This window comes from Cydia amplana, chromosome 2, assembly GCF_948474715.1.
Source record: "Cydia amplana chromosome 2, ilCydAmpl1.1, whole genome shotgun sequence".
Taxonomy (NCBI): Eukaryota; Metazoa; Arthropoda; class Insecta; order Lepidoptera; family Tortricidae; genus Cydia; species Cydia amplana.
Genome location: NC_086070.1, coordinates 25087145 through 25108485, shown reverse-complemented (window position 1 = coordinate 25108485; position 21341 = coordinate 25087145). Strand labels below are relative to the sequence as shown.

Here is a 21341-nt window from a genome sequence, read left to right as displayed (position 1 = left end):
TTGTTGAAGTTCTGAAATATAATACCAAATCGTCCTATTTAAACATAATTATGGTAGTATTTTTAAATATTTGTAGTAATAATATATTCTGGTACTAGAAAAAGACGTAAATAAGAACAAAAAAAACTATACAAGCTTACTCATCCTTTTCTTTTGGGTGCTAGTACTAGTGTAAGAAACAGATAGTATGATTCTGTCTATGTTTGAAATGAGACAGGCCTTTGCCAAACTTTTTATTTAAAATGTTTTTTTATTTTCACGTAAATAAATCTCCCACACTATGGCAACCCTGCCACGTCATCCCTGACAACGTCATTCCAACAAAATCAGCGTTTGACATTTTACGAAAACACGACCGATTTCAAAACGCAAACTGCGCTGCAACAAAACGTGAAATATAAAACCACGTTATTTGGTCGGGTTCGGGTTACCAAACAACAGAACACTTCCTACTTCTTCTACTTATCAAGTCAATATTATGAGTTTCTCATCGTAGAATTTTTGTTTTTGTAGTTCTGTCTCTTATTTTTGCGTTTATTTTACTGTAGTGTGAAAGAGATAATATACTGGTGTCGAATTTCGGCGTATAATATAAAAAGATGAGACGCTGACACATAATTCGTTGTTTGACGTAGATAAAGTTTGAGTGCGAGTAATTTAAAGATACGCGCGTTTAAGGTAAGTTTTGAAATGGTATTTATGTATTTATTAAATAATGAGCTAATTTCATTAACTTTCTATCTTTGAGTCTTTAAATACAATTAAGTGAGATTAATTGTAACTACCTACATGAAAATATCCTGTTAATTTCATTTATTTACCTACTATTAAAATAGTTGAATTAATTGTGAATTCAAAATTATAATTTAAGATTATTTCCACAAAAAATATTTTGGTGACTAAAATTAAAAATAAAATGTGCTAAAATTATTCTTTTTTATAAAATATTTGCCAATTATCTACAAACTTAAAATCTGATCCAATCATTGACTTAGGTAGGTACCTACATAATAGGTAAGTACCTACCTAAATATTATGATTATATTCCTTCGGGTCCAATGTTATTAAGTTAAGTTAAAATGTGAAATATGAAAGTTAAGTTAAAAAAAATAAATGTGATAAAAGTGAAACCATTTATAAGAATTATATGTATATTAATGGGGTGAGTCAATTATAAATTAATATTTTAACACCTTATTAACAATGTAACTTAATTAAAATAAATGCTTACCATTAACATACCATAAATTATGTTACCCTAGAAATAAATTTACTTAAAAGCGAAAAGAACCTAAAAATATTTTATACAGGAGGAAATTATAATTAGGGCAAAAAAAATTAAACAGTAATTTTAAAGTACTTAACCTAATTTTTGAATAAGACACATCATTAGTTAAATTTATCTGATATTATATCTATGTACTTACGCCTTATTGCTTACAACCAAATATACAAAAAAAAACTATATTATAATCTCCAGGCTCAAATTATGACTTGTTTATTTGGACCACTGGTGCTATAAGGATTAAGACTATGTATATTTATATAAAGTCTGTCAAGCCATTTCCGTCAGTAGAAAAAAGCTGCAAATTTAAAATGTAGGCACCAAGCCAAGGGTAATAGTTCCATAGAAAATTAAAATATCGCGCCTTTTCCTACTGACAAAGGTGTTTGACCGGCTCTATTATATACCTAATAAAACAGAAGATAACGTGGTTTAACCATTACGCTTGTTAACTTATTCAAATGTTATGCTGAGATAAAGCACGTCCATACACTCACTGAGTTAATCCGAGTGTTCATGTTTATACTATCTAAGTATCTATAATCTGTAATGGCCTCCTAGCCTAGTCACTTACTCAGGAAAAAAAAGAAAATATATGAAGATCAGGAATATACAGGTCGTAAAACTTTATAACTTGGGTTTGGCCAACAGCTTCTTATTATTAAAAGGATTATAAAATTTATAAACTTACTTTTCTCTACCTACCTCTTCACAGCACCATGTCTTCCGAAGACTTCAGTACCCTGAGTGGCGTGTACCCCGTGCTCACTGACGAGAGACTCAGCAAGGCTCTCTCTGACTGGTTCAAGGTGAACGTCACCTTTACTCGATGGGAGGTATGTATGATGAGACTAGTGTCATATAGCCAGGGCACCATGTCTCTTGAAGACTTCAGTACCCTGAGTGGCGCGTACCCCGTGCTCACTGACGAGAGACTCAGCAAGGCGCTCTCTGATTGGTTCAAGGTGAACGTCACCTTTACTCGATTGGGAGGTATACAGGAAAATTAAAAATTGGGGCCAACTTCAATACCCTGAGCGGCGTGTACCCCGTGCCCCGAGACACTTAGCAAGACTATCTTTGATGGTTCGGTGAAAACGTAACCTTTACTCAATGCCAGGTATGTAGGTATACTAGGTTTGTCGCGTTATATAATTTATCTCTCTCGTTCTTACAATTTATAAAAGTAATATTAAGAGCCTATCAACGTGCACACTAGCGCCACTGATAAATAATCGTGATTATTTAAATTTAACGAAAAATATTTTTAAAAAAGGGGACCGCTACGTACTGTATCTTGTATATTCTGCATAAACACGATCATTATATAGTTTGTCTAATGACAATGCCAAGGCCAATTGCCTATATATGGCCTACTAGTAGGTACACGTATTTTTACAGCATATAATTATATTTCCTATTTTGTTATCGATATTGTTATTCTACTATGTTCTTGATTGTGCATTTCTTTCTTTAGTAAAACATATACAGATATTACAGATAGTCCCGTGAGAAGAGAGAGCCTATTCGGCCGAAGTTTAGGTTTCGGCATAAAAATAACGAAACTAAACCTTCGGCTGAAACTAGAGCAGATTAACCAAATCTTCGGTTTCGCTAGATTGGACCAATGAATGGGCGTTACGGGCGATTTAGGTACATTACAACCCCTCTGGTGTCCATGGGCAGCGGTAATCGCTTACCATCAGGCGATCCATCTGCTCGTTTGCCTCCTATATCATAAAAAAATGCAAGGACGACGGTTTTACACGAGTCAAGATTTTCGATATTAAACTTTCGTAGACATATTTTAAACTGTTTATACGATAACGGTTTCACTCACTTGAATTTTTAGTCGCTATTGGCGACATGTTTCGGGCCCTTCGCCGGCTTCGCCAATAGCGACTAAAAATTCAAGTGAGTGAAACCGTTATCGTATAAACAGTCAAGATTTTGCCGAACAAAACTTGATATTCAAGAGACTAACTAAAATCTCAGTAGGTATACAATAATTCGAATTCGAACATAGGAAATATCCAATCTCACGCAATGACGGTGTCATAAGGCTTTTTATCTGTTTGTAAATAACATGTAGGCACTTAAGACCTGCAAGGCAGTTACTGTATAATGATAACATAACCTTGTACCTATGCAATTATAATTGATAAGCATGCCATTTGTTTTATGATCTAAAAAGCGCTTAGAAACAGAAGCATAATGTCATAATAATTATGATCATTCATGCATTCGTGAAGTTGTTTCTCACTTCGTGAAAATATCTTAAGATTTCCTATTAAGATAAGCCTGTACATTTTAAAATCTAATCTGTGCAAATCTATCTGTTCTTTTTCAGTACGTTGGCGAAACAGGCAAAGGCGATTCCTACTTAAGCGAACTGATGCGCATCAATGTCTTCGGCAAAACAGACTCTGGTGAGCCTAAAAGTATCAAAGTCATTCTTAAGAGCATCCCCAGAAGCATCTCCCGTCGTCTCACCTTCAGGAGTGACGAGTTCTTTAAAAACGAAATAATTTTCTACACAGAAGTCCTACCAGCCATGCTGAAATTCCAATCAACCAAAAACGTATCGGAACCATTCGACAACTGTCCCAAAGTCTTCCTAACGTATTGTGACGGAGAAAACGACATCGTTTGTCTCGAAGATGTCTCTATTTACAACTTCGTACCATACCCTGTCAGGCAAGAAGGAATAGACTACGCACACTGCAAGCAGACATACAAAACTATGGCAAAATTCCATGCGTTATCTTTCGCAATGAGAGACCAGGAGCCTGAAGAATTTAACAGGATAAGCAATTTAATATTTGAGACCTACTTTGATGAGCGTCTCTGGGATTGGTACGAGACTTTTTGGAAGCGTCTGTGTGGTATCGCCATTGACGCTGTAGAAAAAGAATATCCTAACTCCAAATACGTCGAAAAGGTAAAGGAATTTGCTGTTCCGGAGAGGTACAAGGAGATGATAAAGGCAGTTAGAAACCGCAAAAATGGAATTATCGCTCACGGAGACTCCTGGACCAATAATTTCTTATACAAATATATGAACGGGCGGCCCGTTGACGCTATGATGATAGATTTTCAGCTTACTAGATGCGCTTCTCCTGTTTTGGACACATCTTTTGTCATATATGGGTGTACTACAGAAGATATGCGGGAGAAACATTATGATGCACTGTTGGAGTTTTATTATGAGGTCCTTTCGAGCCAGATACGGGCGTATGGAAGTGACCCTGATAAGGTTTATTCACGGGCGACCTTTATGGAGGAAGTGAAGAAGTATTCATTCTTTGGTCTGGCGTTTAGTATTGAATCGACGCCGCATATTGTACTGCCGCCCGAAGAAGCTTGTGATATGAACATGGAGGTAAATAATTTTCTTAGATGGTTAACATTCCTCAACTGTGTATTTCTCCAGAAATGTTCTGCTAACTCAGCTAAACTGTGCAATGAACTCTCGCCTGCGGTATTTCCGGACCGATAATGCACCTTAGAAAGCAGCTGGTCCAATTATTATTACCCAAAAATGACTAAAATAAAATCGCGTTTTTTACACACACAGTTTTTAACTCTCGCGGCTCGATAAAAATCTGTCATACTTAATATGTAATAGTATTCATATTTGGATATTTGATTGAATGTTCTTGAGTTTAATAAGATGCATTTAATGGCAAACATAAAGAGATGTGGTTTAAAACTAGTCGCGAATACGAAAATCTTTTTTTTTTCAGGGTGACAAAAAGCGCAACATCGATGAAATCTGGCCAATGACCCCATTCAAGACCAAGGAGGGGCGCCAAAGAGAGGCCAACAACGTGAAGCACTGCGTCGACTACGGATACATATAAGGCCTCGTAAGGCTCAATGTGCTTTGTAATTTACAATGTATGCCTACATTGTATACTTACATAGGTACACTCCGTTTCAATCAAATTAGAACCTTTCATAAACCAAATAAAGTAACATTTCTTTTGTTACATCGCTTTTTAAACCAAACGAAATTCGTTCCAATTTACTTGTAGAACAAGGCTCAAATTAATAATAGGAAACTTTGTATGGTGGGTCTTACGAGGCTAAACTGGGATTTTTATCTACAAAACCAACCAAAAATAGCCGGGATCCCTCAGGGCTACTAAATAACTATTTTGTCTATTACGCTTGAAATTTTTTTTTTATTACAAACTCATACAAAACAAATTATAGCAAACCAATTTGTTCCTACTAACATACATAGGTACATGTACTGATTTATAATTTTCGGTCTCATCTCCGATCTCACCCTGTATTATGAAATATCTAGAACGAATAAGTGCTACCAATAAATCTGTATTTATATTTAGCTCGATTTAGGGTTAATTACGATTATTAGATTACCTCACTTTAGACAATTTACCTAATCAGTTTTTTATATTACCTAGATTTCGAACTTAATTTTTTTTTAAGAACAATGAAAACTATTGCACTTTCAATGAATAGGTAAAATATATCAATTTTATACTTTTGATTTACCTACTGAAAATTTAAACAGTTCATTCTAGTTACTTAGTAAATCTCTACCCAGGTATGATATTATGAATTTATGATGTATAATTTGTGATGTAATAAGTATGACAATATGTGTGATATTTGTTTTGATTATTTACCGGGTGTTTATTTAGACAATAAAGAATAAACAAAACTTTTATCATTCTTTATTCCTAGTACAGAATATTCGATAGGTATCTCTTTATTTTTCATTTCCAAATAGACAAAGTACGTTAAGTACGACTGGTTTATTTGTAAGCGTAAGATCTTTTCGAACGAATCATTATTTCTGGTGATCTGTGCAGTATCAAAACGCTTAAATGCCAAGGTCAATGCCAATGTTGCCAGTTTTTAATACGGAACCTTTTTTTTTCACACTTAGCAACAATGCCTCATCATCATCAAGCAACAGGAAAATGTAGCGTTACATACCTAATTATGAAATTACGACCAATTTCAAAACGCAAACTTCGTATCAAACCCAATATTAAAATCCGTATACCTACTGTATTTGGTCGGATTCACAACAACCTCGGTAGGTAGTTATAGCTACTTGTTTATTATAAAGCGTTGCCGGTTTTTCCAATTTAGTAGATTTGTGTATTTCTCATGGTTATGTCTCTTTTTAAATTAAAGTCTAGTTATTTTGGTCATAATTTGGTGTCAAATTGTGGTATTAGATACCTAATGTAAAAGAAGAGTCGACGGTGGCACTGTGACACAAACACTACGATAAAAGTGAGTTTTAAAGTACGCGCGTTTTCGGAAAGTTTTTTGGCCGCAAGTCGGACGGATAGCATAGTAGTTTAATTCTGCCTAAGAGATATGGAAATGGAGCTTATTACACTGCTGTCTCCCTTGGTTTCAGGGCACCATGTCGTCTAAAGAGTTTAGTACTCTGAGTGGCATGTACCCCGTGCTTACTGACGAGAAACTTAGCGAGGTGCTCTGTGATTTGTTTAGGGAAAATATTGCCTTTGCTCGATGGGAGGTAAGTAGGTATACAAGATGGTTTAAAATTAGGGTCATTAAAAGTAAACAGTTTTTTTTTTTCATTTAATTTAATTTCTCTGCTGTGACCGCCAATTGATTATTGTAAGAGCGATAAAGTGGATAAAGTTAGACCAGGAAGCTAAGTTGGCAGCAATTTTGGTAGCCCAGACTGTGCAAGTGTTATTATAAAGTTCAAACTTCTACATAACACTTTCTAAATTGCTTTCGGGGCAAAAGCATTGCCAACTTAGCTTGGACTAACTCTAGACGAATTTATCGGTAGACCCCTCAAATATTTTCTTGAGAAACTGAAGTAACAGAAACTCTTTCTTTTTCAGTACGTTGGGGAAGCGGGCAAAGGTGACTCGTACTTAAGCGAAATCATTCGTATCAAAATCTTCGGAAAAACCGACTGTGGGGACTTCAAACACATCATCCAAGTAGTTCTCAAGAGTATCCCTAGAAGCGTCTCCCGTCGTATCACATTTAGAAGCGACGAATTTTTCAAAAACGAAATACTTTTCTACACCGAAGTCTTACCAGTAATGCTCAAGTTCCAGTCTACCAAAAACATGTCAGAGCCATTCGATAATTATCCAAAAGTGTTCCTAACGCATTGTGATGGAGAAAACGATATCATTTGTCTCGAAGATGCTACTGTTTTAAGCTTTGGACACCCTATTAGGCAAGAAGGAGTTAACTTAGAACATTGCAGGGTAACTTACAGAACTTTGGCTAAATTTCACGCTTTATCTTTTGCAATGAGTGACCAGGAGCCAAAAGAATTTAACAGGATAAGCAATATAATATTTGAAACATACTATGATGAGCGTCTCTGGAATTGGTACGAGACTTTTTGGAAGCGCCTATGTGGTATCGCCATCGACGCCGTTGAAAAAGAATATCCAAATTCCAAATACGTTGAAAAACTTAAAGAATTCGCTGTTCCAGAGAGGTACAAAGAGATGATAAAAGCAGTCCAAGATCGCAAAAATGGCGTGATTTCTCACGGTGATGCTTGGACGAATAATTTCTTGTACAAGTATGTAAATGGACGGCCCGTAGACGCTATACTAATCGATTTCCAGCTCGCTAGATGCGCTTCTCCAGTTTTGGATATCTCTTATTTCATGTATTCTTGTACTACCCAGGATATGCGGGAGAAACATTATGATGAACTATTGAAGTATTATTATGAGGTCCTGTCGAGCCAGATAAGGGGGTATGGAAGTGATCCGGACAAGGTTTACTCATGGGACAGCTATATGGAGGAGGTGAAGAAGTATTCGTTTTTCGGTCTGGCGTTTAGTTTAGAGGCAACACCGCATATGGTGCTGCCTCCGGAGGAAGCTTTTGATATGGACATAAAGGTAAAGATTCTACTCAACACGGCCCTTTAAACAAAGTTTAATTTCCATTAGAATAGCTACAAGGGGTAGGACAAAGTTTTTTTTCTCTGTTCATCGACTTATGGCGTTATTCATAAACGCATAACAAACCTCAATTAGCTATTAATCATTTGTGTAAGTCTGTCGTTTTGACTTATGTATTTGTTACTCAAGGTACAGATGTAGAACATAATTATTTTCCATCGAATTTTCACGGAAACGTACGAACGTGTCTTGCTGTTTCACTCAGTTTCGGTACAAACACGAATGTTTCCGAGAAAATACGATGGAAACGATTATGCACTACATCTGTAACTGCTTTGGGGCCTAGCGACAGCATAATTATATTATCATTACCTACTCGAGTGCTGGGATGTCTTGAACAGATTATAGGTCAACGTTTGAGTTCCTCGATTGGTCGACATAATTATATTTGGTATGTTTTTCAGGGTGACAAAAAGCGCAATATAGACGAAATCTGGACGTTGGCACCGTTCAAGACCAAAGAGGGACGTCAGAGGGAGGCCAACAATGTGAAACACTGCGTCGACCGAGGATACATATAAAATTTAATTATTAAATATTATAGCAAGTATTTAAAAATAAAAAAGTGGATCAAATGGTACATGGAATTTCAAAAGATCGTTTATTTGCTGATTTCGTGTAGGAATAATCATTTATGTAAGGAAACGAATTCATGTCATTTTGGAAGAAAAAAGCCTAGCACGGCTGTATACCTACATATTGTGTAATGTTACACTCATTATTTTTATTTAGGTACCTACTTAATTATATTTTTATTCGTGGAGAATACTCCTGCTATACTTTCGATTGTTATCAAACATCAGTTCAAGACAAGTCCAGAAAATGACAAACATAATTGTCTACTTTTTACATTTAGATTTGGTTTTATTTACTACGCAACATATGATGACCTACCTATAATAAAAATTAAGTATACATTTAGAATCTACATTCCAATCGCTGAAAATTAAAGTGAGTCTGTTATCAAAAAAATTGTCTACTATAGTGCAAGATAAGAAGACGTGCTAATAGAAACCAGCACTTGTTATTTCTATTAGGTAACAAAAAGTGTACAATTTCACCCACTAAATCTATCAATTTTACATTTTTGCGACTAAAATCCATACCTATATCACTTTTCTGATGTCACCCTGTATGAACGTAGTACCTAGGCATAGACTAGGAATCCTCTAGACGGAGCTTAGAGCAATTATTTAATGAAACCGATGCTGCCCAAAATACAGGGGTGTGGGGGACGAGGTGAGCGAGTCCCGTGCCGTGATTGGTCCGTTCAAAGACACTTGGGCGTCACACAAAGACACTTGATCGGAAATGGAGTAAAACTACCGTATATTTGTGGCAGAGGGGGTAGCGCTACTACCCCCTCTGCCACAAATGGGGGAGGGTGCTATGTCTGGAGGATTCCTAGTCTATGTACCTAGGTAAATGAGGTATGTTCATCAAAAAAACACAATGACGTTTTGACGTTTCAATATAAGCCGACCATTTTATCAACTCCATGCAGCGAAACGAACATGCCGTTTGAATTGATAGGTCCATGACCATGGACCTATAATATTACGGACAGAATTTCGCTTACAACACAACTGTGATTCCAACATCCACCAGTTTCGTAGTATTTACGCGTGACACACACACATTGACAGTCCACATCCACCAGTTTGCCGTCAGACGAATCGAAACGTCATTGAAGTAAACATGTCGAAGAAAAATATAAAATATGCCGGCATGCGTAGTTAAATCCTGCTAGAATTGTACCGATCGAAAGAAAAAAAGTCACGGAATAACTTTTCATACTTAATTAGTACGTAAAATCACGATAATTTGTTGTTTATAAATTATCAAACTGCAAAACAGGAGTGTGACCAGTAACATGAATAGGGTAATTTCCGGAAAGTAGGGTAATTGATAGAGTCAGACCAAGAAAAGTCTGCAGCGGATTTGACAGCCCTCGCAGTGCCAGTGTTATTTTAAACGTCAAACTTCTATGAAATTATGACGTGTAAATAACACTTGCACTGCGTGGCCTATCAAATCCGCTGCAGACTTTTCTTTGTCTGACTCTACCCTTCTTATTAAATCATTATGTATTAAGAGATCATTTAGGTAAATGGTTAAATTATTGATTGTGCATTTCAAACTAGGTCGGTATGGTAATTTCCCGATACTAAGGAGATTAGACGCTTACATGCATGTTTGATAGTTAACGTTTGTTTGTTATGTATTGTATTTTTTTTGTTGAAAACCAGATGTTTCAAGTTAAATGTATAAATTAAAAAAACATGACGAACTGATTTCATTACGATGCTAAGTATCATTAGGTATTGAAAATAATGTTTGCACAAAGTAATTGTGCAATATTGCGAATTTCAAGACCTATAAAATCAGATACGTACACACCTTTTTTATTGTCTAACGTAAAACTGTCCCAATTTTTTTATTCGAAAACAAGGACGATATTAAAAATAATTGTTTCACCATTAGGGGAGAATTTGTGTTACATGGTAACACTCGTCTACACGCACACATTCAAACCGTCCGCCATTGCAGTGTCACAGTTTGTCTTAGGTGACAGTCCGTCCGTAATATTCTACGAGGGGCGTTCAAAATATTCTCGGTATTGATATCTTACGACCTCTTCTAAAATTTCTTTCGTTACTGGCCGCTAAGGTTTATTCATTGACATTAAAAAAAAGTATAATTCGAACCGAGATAGTCTTTTGTTTTTCTGCAATTGCTGAACAAACATGAACATCATGTGCGAATTGACAATGTTACCTAAATTAGAACATCGATGCGTGATAAAATTCTTGACAAAACAGGGTAAAAATCAAAAAACCATAAAAGAGGAAATGGATTGTGTTTACCGTGAGTCTGCTCCTTCTTTATCTACCATTCAAAAGTGGTCAAGCGAGTTTAAACGCGGAAGGGAGAGTATTGAAGATGACCCTAGACCTGGCCGGCCTGTAGTAGCTACTTCACAAGAAAATATTGATAAAGTGGAAAAACTTATATTGGAAGATGGTCGAGTGAAGGTAAAATCTATAGCACAAGTAACCAATCTCTCTATTGGTACCGTACATGATATTATACATGACCATCTTAATATGTCAAAAGTAAGTGCAAGATGGGTTCCGCGAATGCTGACTCGGCTTCAAAAAGACATGCGTGTAGCTTGTTGTTCCGATTTTATTGACCTGTACGGTGAAAATCCTGATGAGGTGCTGCAAAGAATAGTTACTGGAGATGAAACCTGGGTTCATCATTATGACCCAGAGAGTAAACAAGAGTCCATGCAGTGGCACATTAAGGGTTCAGCTCATCCCAAGAAGTTCAAGGTCATCCCTTCAGCTGGCAAGGTCATGGCCGCGATATTTTGGGATTGTGAAGGAGTATTACTAATCGATTATAAAGAAAAAGGTGTAAATATCACAGGACAGTACTACGCTAACATTCTACGTCAATTAAAGGATGTAATTAAAGAAAAGAGGCGAGGAAAGTTAACGAAAGGTATTCTGCTTCTGCATGACAACGCCCCCGTCCATACTGCTCATATTGCCAAGGCAGCTATTGTTGAATGTGGGTTTAAAACTATTACTCACCCACCGTATAGTCCGGACTTAGCCCCCAGCGACTTCTTTTTGCTCCCCAATCTTAAAAAGGATCTGCGTGGAAATAAATTTTCTGACGATGAAGCATTGAAGGCGGCAGTGGAGGAGCATTTTTACACGAAAGATAAAAAATATTTTTACGAGGGATTAAAAAAAATAATTGATCGATCTTTTAAGTGTATGAACATAGGGGGGGAGTATATTGAAAAATAAAAATATCAAACTTTTCGTACTTGTTTGTTTTCATTCTCATACCGAGAATATTTTGAACACCCCTCGTAGGTCCATGTTGATAGTCATTATTTTGTAGGTTTACCACCTTGGTAAACCAGTTGTCGGTACCCTTCGCACCTTAAGGAACTTACCATTGATAGAAAGGGATACAAGATCTTGTCAGAAACCGACTAAAGTGAAGTAAACACAACAAGTGAATTTGTTTTGTTTTTAGGGTTCCGTACCCAAAGGGTAAAAAACGGGACCCTATTACTAAGACTTCGCTGTCCGTCCGTCCGTCCGTCCGTCTGTCACCAGGCTGTATCTCATGAACCGCGATAGCTAGACAGTTGAAATTTTCACAAATGATGTATCTCTGTTGCCGCTATAACAACAAATACTAAAAATAAAACAAAATAAATATTTAAGGGGGCTCCCATACAACAAACACGATTTTTGTGCTCTATTTTTTGTTGATGGTACGGAACCCTCCGTGCGCGAGTCGACTCGCACTTGGCCGGTTTTATATTTGTTTATTTAGTTTAGTTTGACATTGTTAATTGCTATGATAGCATGTGTGTGACTTTTGATCAGTTTTTGCTAACTTTACCAATCGTTTACGATAATAAATAATAATACAGCGGTCTACGTACGTCTAATACTAGGTATTGTACTTAATATTTTGTAGAATTTAGAAGAATGGCTTTAGGTGGGTCAAATTGGACATACATTATAAAGGTAATCAATTCATTTTATAAATACAATTGTGTTATTCATTAATAATCGGCCAGGAGCATGTCGCGCCATGCTTAGTTTAGGGTTTCGTAGTTACCATTCTGTCAATCGAAATAGCCCAAACGGGGGCTATGAGTAAGTACCTATCATAAGGGAGTACATTTGCAGCGCTTTGTACTTACGTCTTTTTACTAAGAAAAGAAGTTTTTTTGCAATAACTCAAAAACGACTAAACCGATCATGTTCGCTATAGTTTTCATTGAAAGTATTTATTGTTTCACGATTTTTTTCTTATTTTTTGGACCCGTGGTTCAAAAGTTAGAGGGGGGGACACACATATTTTTTTTCTTTCGGAGCGCATATTTCCGAAAATATTACTATATCAAAAATGGTTTTAGGAGACCCTTATTTGTTTTGAAAGACCTATCCAACGATACCCCACAATATTGGGACAAAGCAAAAAAAAATCAAATAAAACTTTTTGTATGGGAGGTACCCTAAAAAAATTGTTTTTATACTTTTTATTTTACCGTTCTGTCGCAATGCATGATTTATGTATCCATGCCAAATTGCAGCTTTCTAGCACTTACGATCACGCAGCAAAGCCTCGGACAGACAGACAGACAGACATGGCGAAACTATAAGGGTTTCTAGGTGACTATACGAAACCCTAAAAAAGGTACCTACACAATTTTTTTGATATTGTATTGAGTTGAGTTTTAATTTTTATTAAACTAAGTACGTAAATTAGTAAAAATACGCACCTTGTAGACATTATAACAATTTATGTCGCAATAGATAGGTATGCAGGGATGAGTCTACCTAGTGGGTTTTTCCCTATAACAGGAAAACTTACATTTGTATTGACATAGGTATTTAAAATTAAGGTTGCAAACTTTATTAGGGACTTTCTTAAGTAAAGTTATGACAAAATGATTCGTATAATATCTTAGCCATACGCGCGATTTTAAATCTTTTGTTCTAAAACCTTTCGTGAGCGTTTCTTTTATATTTTGCCATTTTTATATATTGTGACCTTTTTTGCCACTTTTGTGTTATTTCTAGTCAGGATCGCGAACCCTTTTCCTCCTTATAATAGGAGAAAAAAAGTGTCCTAAAATTTCTAACATTTGTCAAACTTTCCTTTTTGTTACCGCCATACAAAGTAGGTATATGGGGAAATGGTAACACAATAGGAAAAAACTCTGGGACATTTTTTTATCCCATTATGATCGAAAGAGCTCGTGATTCTGAGTAGAAATAACACAAAAGTAGCAAAAAAGGTCACAATATATAAAAATGGCAAAAAATAAAAGAAACTCTCTCGTAGGCCACTAGCCTCTATCACAGAGAAATACAAGTAAGCATAGTGTGCTCACTCCATAAATCAGTTTTCAGTCATCAGTCAGACCTCTAGCATCAAGTAGTGGATTTATCAATACCGCAACTTGACACTAGATGTCACGAGTGTCGCGACTGACGAACAGTGTATCGCAACTAACAAATAATATTACAAGCAGAAGGAGTTGAAAATAAAGTTCCGGTTAATCCGGTTATAATATCAGCTGAAAATTGTTGAGCATTAGACTTTTGTTCGTAGCGACATCTACTGTCATGTATATAGCAGTACTGATCAATCCGCTACTTGACGCTGTCGACTACGAAAATGACCTGCGTTTTGGTAATAAAACTGATGTATGGAGTGAGCACTCTATGTTTACTTATTTTATATTTCTCTATGAAAATATGGTGTAGTTATAGTTACAACATAACCTTCTCTTTCCTCTACTCAGCTTAGCGCCACTTGCACCATTCCACTTACCCGGGGTAACCGGTTAAACCTGAAGTTACCATGGTTACCAGTACAATTTGACACGTGGTTAACGTAGTTAACGATTTAACTGCTTAACCCCGGGTTAGTGGGATGGTGCAAGTGGCCCTTAGGGTGGTATTCCACCTAATTTCCAATTTTTTACTTAATGAGAGAGTGAGACGCAATGACACTGGATCAAGAAATTGGACAGGTGGAATAACCACGCTTTTTTTGGTTTCCAGATGGGCGTATTCTCCAGTAAGAGCCCGGATTACGGGCCTATCCTCAGTCACGAGTTCCTTTGCGATGCACTTACCAGATGGTATGGAGAGCGGGCACACTTCGCACATTGTTTCGTAAGTACCTATCTTTACGCGGTTATCTGATACGTATCTGTGGGCCTACCACGTTCGACGTGTCGCCTTCCTGTCACACTTACGTACGAATTTACAAGTGCGACAGAGACAACACGTCGAACATGGTTGGCGGTAGGCCCCCTGAACGCCGCGCCGGTGTCCGAGCGAGATATCGTTATGCACGTATCGCCGGATACCTATAGCCAAGTCAACGGCGTCGCGGGGGGGGGGGGGGACTTTATATGGCAGATGGCCAAGGGGAGGGGGAGGGGCATACATTTAGTTACATATTCTCTAGGGAGGACAGCTGCCCCCCCTGCCCTTGGCGACGCCCATGTAGGTACCTATGTCCGCATCCAATGTGCAATAAAAGTGTTTTCACACCACCTATTCGGAAAAGAGCTTTTTCTTCCCTGCTAGGAGGGATCAAAGTGGCACTTTTCCTCCCTGCTAGGAGGGATCAAAGTGGCACTTTTCCTCCCTGCTAGGAGGGATCAAAGTAACACTTTTCTGTTCTAGCACACTATTTTTTCATTTTTTTGCACATTATTTTTTTAGCTTAAATAATCTGTTTAACCGTCAGATTGTGTCAACACTAAGATTCTTTTATTTTCTTCATAGTTGGTGTGAAAAGCAGTATGTGTCACACGGTATCAACATTATTTCGTCTTGGGCGTTAACACTTGAATCCCTCATTACGCTCAGGATTCAATGTACGCCCGGGCCTTGACGGAAATATATCATTTGGATCCCTTGTAACACAAACTACTATTACTAAATAGTACCTATACTAAGTTTCTTTTTTTTATCTGTAGCACCTCGACGACCTATCAACATCTTTCACCAGCCAAGTGATCCAATGGAAGGTCAACACACAATTCGAAGAAAACAAACACACATACGCAGAACTCATGCTAAAACATCAGCCTTGGAATAAAACTAGAAGCCTTAGTTTTCGAAGCGCAGATTTCTTCAAAAACGAGATTAATTTTTACGAAAAAGTTCTACCAGAACTTCTAAAGTTTCAAAATTCGAAAGATATTTCTGAAAAATTCGACAACCATGTCAAACTTTGTTTCACACATTATGATGGAAAGAATGATAGGATATGCCTACAAGACATTAGGACTGACGGATTTAAAACCAATGAAATAATAGATTTAGAACATGGGAAATTAATCTTAAAAACATTAGCTAGATTTCATGCTCTCTCATTCGCGTTAAAAACTGAAAATCCTGTTAAATATAAGATAATAACTAAAGAAATTACTGAAACATACTACGATGAAAGATTTTGGAGTTGGTACAAGAAATTATGGAGTCAAATTTGCGCGGTAGCTATAAATGCTATAGAAACCGAATATCCTAATAGCATTTATGCAAAGAAAATAAAAGAATTCGCTGTACCCAAACGTTTTAAAGATTTGGCAAAAGCAGTCAAAGAAAATAAAGTTATTTTGCATGGAGATTGCAGATCTAATAACTATATGTTTAAATATAATAATGGAATACCAGTTGATGTCAAAATGGTGGATTTTCAACAAGTTAGATGTGCTAGTCCAGTACTAGATGTATCTACTGTAATTTATAGTAACGTAGCACTATTAAAAGATTACGAGGGACTTTTGAAGTATTATCATGGAAATTTGGCGATGAGAATAAAAGAACTTGATGGTGATCCAGATGTATATACATTTGATATGTTTATGGGAGATGTGAGGAATTATTCGTATTTTGGCCTGGCTTTTAGTTTTGAAGCGGCGTGTACGAAGCTGACGTATGTTGATATAACGAAAAAAGTATGTGATGAGGTGAGTGAATTAGAAAATAAGAAATTAACACATTCATTACCACCCAGCCAAACAAGACATCCGCGCCAGGCCACAACAATTTCGTCATATAAAGCTTTACCATGATCCCGACCATCGGGTCGTCCGGCCAGGGAACGAAATCATACCGATAGTAATGTGACGTCACACCAGGGGGGAGGGGTTTGCCAAATGTGACCAAGTGTGACAATGAGGGGGGAGGGGTCAAAAAACGTAGAAATTCGTGTGAAGTAAAATTAATGGATGACCCCTTATTATGCAGTTAATTTTTTTTTCTCTTTTCCAGTGGATATGTGCCGACGTAAACAAATATAAAATAGTCGACATAGCCGATGCCTACGAAATCAAGAATTTTGAAAAAGATGGCCGACTAAATCTAGCCAATAGTATCGTGCACTGTATTGACAACGGTTATATTTAACACTATTTGCTAACATGCATCCACCTAAAAGCGGACAACGTAGGCTGCAAGCTTTCTACTGACAAGTGGGTGTGCCAGAATATAGTTATACTTGGTCAAGCAAAGCTTGTCAGTAGAAAAAGACGGCAAATTTGAAAAATCGCGAGTTCGCAACACTCCGGTTTGATTTTTTTGAAAATCGCGTCTCATTTAGGTATATCTTATCTATGGAACCGTTTTGTTTACATTTGGTTCGATGTACATTGCTGCTTTTAGTTAGTTCCCTAGGGATACCATACTTTAGTTTGCTTTACATTGCTACTGACACATCCGGCTTGAAAGACTATACGTACTTACTATTTTTTACAGCTGTATAGCAGCATTATGAAAAAAATATAAATAATAATTTGTGTTTTCATAAAACCATTTAATTATAACAAAATATAACATTCTACATAATTTAATAGACAATTTCAATACTGAATTCACAAATTCATCGATTATTCTTATAATTTATCATCACATTTGTATTTTTTATATATGTATTTACAAATTCATAAATGCATCCTACAACAAAATATAGCAATTTCAACTGGTTGTTCGAAATAAGGTAAAAGTCGACCAAATGCGTGTCAGATTAGGTACAGACGCCACGCCATCAGATATTATAGCCACCTATATAGGAGCGGCCGAGGTGCACAAAAATATCTGAACAAGCACTAGCGCCTTGAGAATAGAGGCATGTTCAGATATTTGTGAGCTCCTTGGCCGCTTCGATAACTCTGATGGCGACTGTACGCAAAATAAAGGGTTCCGTACATTTAAACAATGAGCGGAAAACTTTTTTCTTAATTGTACCACTATCTTATCGTCCCTGCACGGCTAGCACATGATGGGCGCGACAGTCGACAGGCGAGAAAATGCCGCGACATAGAGCTCTCTCGCGAATCGGTAGCATAAGAGCCGCGCGACAACCCGCTGTCTCGCGGACAAATGTCAAAGCGACATAATTTTGTCGTTTGACAGTTCCACGCGGGATACTCTCGAAAATCGTAGCACGAGTGTACTATGGGAGACAAAATGTCCCGCGTTTGAACGTCAAAATGAGAGAAATTGTCTTCGAGGCTAGAGGGTCGCGACAAGCGCATTTGGTCGAAGTTTTGTTGACTTTTGTTCTAAAAGAAAGATAATTTTCCATATTTTATATTTATTTCATACTACAACACTTTTTTGTTTAAGTATAATTTGAATCTTGAGTTTCATGATCATGCCATTAATATCGAAAATGATTATATTTTTTCACAATGACTTGTTTGTTCTCTTAAGTTAAACGAAAATCCGATAGAAAAAAATCTAAGCCTAAGATTGTACGATCACGACCTCATCAACAAAGCAAACCGTTGGTGTCGAATTGACTGGGGGATAATTAATAGAAACATAAATAATTGATACAAAAATATTACATTGCTAATCCGCGAAACAATTATGTGCTATCAATCAGTGCTAACTCGTTATATTTACTTACACGCGTATTTTTACATGCAATTATTGTTGACAACCTATATTATGTCGCTCCTTAGGTGTTTCCATTCATTGTGGGATATAAACAACACAATCCCGACCTGAATATTGCATCAACCTTACTTATAATAAGTAAATGAAAAAGTGAATCTGTACCTATGTACAGTCAACAGCAATAGTTGCTAAGCGGGCGAGGTGTTCAAAATGATCTTGACGCGACTTTATTGTTAAGAGAATAAGAGCGCGTCAAGGTAATTTTGAACACCTCGCCCGCTTAGCAACTATTGCTGCTGACTATATGTTACCTCTTGACGCTTAATCCGCCGAACCGATTTAGACGAAATTTTGTGAAACATCATTCCACAAAGAATGCAAATAATGAATCTGGCAGCTCAACTCAACCTCCACCTCACAGAAGACCACAGCCGTAATACTTACTTTGTAGTGTACGAGTTGGTACTAGCCTAATCCTTAAGTTACGATTCCCACCGACCGGCTGGAGTTGGGCCGCGCCGGAGTGCTTTTTCAGTGTACCTATTTACATAATGTGTGGCAGAAGCGATAGAATCCGTCCGGAGCCATCCGATCCGCAAGCAGCCGACCGGCTTTGGGCATACAAATGTGAAATGCGCTCCGACTCCGACGAATCGTACTTAAATCTGAGTACCTATCTCAAAAAGGTCAAAGTAAATAAAATCATTTAAAGTTTTTGGTAGTATTTATTTAAAAGTCACATTATTTGAGAAGTGTTATCAACACTCGACTGTCCTTGCACGGAGTAGGTTCCCAACTTGAGCCCTTCTTTGTCTTCCGTGATGGCAGGAGGGCTGCGGTTAGCAGCAGCATGCTTAGGTGTAGAGAATACCTCCGTGTTTGATGACAGGCTTGTGCATGATTGTCATTCAATCTATCTTCGAAGCCAGCAATGCAGTGGCTAGCCAGCCATAACGGAGATATGTCGGGGATTAGCATAAGATATTTAGTCTGTAAATAAGATTTAAAAGGAATGTAATTTTTTTGCAAAAGACAACGGAAAAGAGCTTTATGAAGATTGAATTGTGTACTACTTACAACTTGACTTCTTCGTAAAGATGGTATTTTGTTAGCCAAAACTTTTAACAAAACGCCAATTATTCGTAAGGAGTTGTATTTTAATGAATAGGTAGGTAATCTTTAGATAATTATAATAATATATTCCAACTTGTAACGACAAAGCGAATCAAATTTTGATTGACATTATTGACACTGACATTTTCGCCTTAAAAATAATATTTGCTATTTCTTACTCTTCATACTGCGAGAAAGAGACAAAGTTATCGTGACTAGGGACGCTCCGTTTCTAAGGCTGACTATTCATTATTTATCCGATTATTATTTTACCGATTCAGTGTTGCCACGAATGAAAAGTTTGTTCCATGTATAAATGGCCACATTGGCTAAGTCGCGCGCGGGATGGCTCTCTCTCGTGGAACTCTTTTCTCGATGTGCGAACTCATGCTGCCAAAATCGAGGAATTGACAGATAGAGATAGAAATTTGTGACGGGCGACTGCCGTCTCTCGCGGCGCGAGCTATCCCGCGGATAATCATGTGCTAGCCGTGCTGGTCACATCCGGGAATAAACTAAGAACTCTCGCATAGTACATGTCATCTTGTATGAGATCCAGAGTTTTATTTCATATTCACAATTATTTTATACTATAAATATTATAGCGACCCGCCCCGGCTTCGCACTGGTTAACAAATGACCTATACATAAACCTTCCTCTTCAATCACTCTATCTATTAAAAAAACCGCATCAATATCCGTTGCGTAGTTTTAAAGATCTAAGCATACATAGGGACAGACAGACAACGGGAAGCGACTTTGTTTTATACTATGTAGTGATTATATTCAGTGTATACAATAATTGGTTTGCCTTTATTTTATAAAAGTCTGCTATTCTTGAAGTAATAATGCGGTATAAATACCATAAGGCAAAGTTCTCAAACTTTTTTGGCGACGGAACCCTTTTGGAAAGCGAGATTTGATTTGACGGAACCCGAAATTATAAATGTTCGTTCCTCACTCGCGGAGGATACTTTGAGAATGGCTGCCATAATGGATAAATACATCCATGAATTTGGCACTTTTAATTATAATTTTCTAGCTAGTTTTTGGATACAAACGCTATTTGAGCGTTTATTTTATTTTTTTCCATTTTTTATATACCTATTGTGACCTTTTTTGCCAGTTTTGTTTTATTTCTACTCAGAATCACGAGCTCTTTCGATCCTAATGGGATAAAAATATGTCCCAGAGTTTTTTCCTATTGTGTTACCATTTCCCCATATACTTTGTATGGCGGTAACAAAAAGGAAAGTTTGAAAAAAGTATGGAAATTTTACGACACTTTTTTTCTGAAAAGGGCTCACGATCCTGACTAGAAATAACACAAAAGTGGCAAAAAAGGTCACAATATATAAAAATGGTAAAAAATAAAAGAAACGTTCATTTACAGGAACATAAGTTTAGCATGTGCTCGAATATAGTAAAAGTGCTGATACCTAAAAGTTAATTAATTCCATTACTAAATAGTGCAACCCTACATAAATTATACCATTTCTGTCTATC

The 21341-nt window shown here is 36.9% G+C and overlaps 3 protein-coding genes across 4 annotated transcripts; all 3 read left to right on the top strand.

Moving 5' to 3' along the window:
* Positions 1 to 648: 648 nt before the first annotated feature.
* On the top strand, positions 649 to 17228 carry LOC134661093 (uncharacterized). The gene is made up of 4 exons (XM_063517024.1): positions 649 to 678; positions 14865 to 14978; positions 15794 to 16789; positions 17094 to 17228. The coding sequence occupies exons 2-4, from the start codon at positions 14865 to 14867 to the stop codon at positions 17226 to 17228; spliced, it is 1245 nt and encodes a 414-aa protein (XP_063373094.1). The 5' UTR covers positions 649 to 678.
* On the top strand, positions 1971 to 5148 carry LOC134660908 (uncharacterized). The gene is made up of 3 exons (XM_063516785.1): positions 1971 to 2121; positions 3636 to 4667; positions 5032 to 5148. Exons 1-3 carry the CDS (start codon positions 2005 to 2007, stop codon positions 5146 to 5148), a joined length of 1266 nt encoding a protein of 421 aa, XP_063372855.1. The 5' UTR covers positions 1971 to 2004.
* Positions 6659 to 8776, top strand: LOC134660915 (uncharacterized). 2 transcript variants are annotated; one of them, XM_063516806.1, is made up of 3 exons: positions 6659 to 6815; positions 7156 to 8091; positions 8655 to 8776. In XM_063516806.1, exons 1-3 carry the CDS (start codon positions 6699 to 6701, stop codon positions 8769 to 8771), a joined length of 1170 nt encoding a protein of 389 aa, XP_063372876.1. In that variant the 5' UTR covers positions 6659 to 6698; the 3' UTR covers positions 8772 to 8776. The 2 variants fall into 2 exon arrangements, with proteins under 2 accessions (XP_063372876.1, XP_063372868.1); XM_063516798.1 differs by having other exon boundaries at positions 7156 to 8187.
* Positions 17229 to 21341: the final 4113 nt, after the last annotated feature.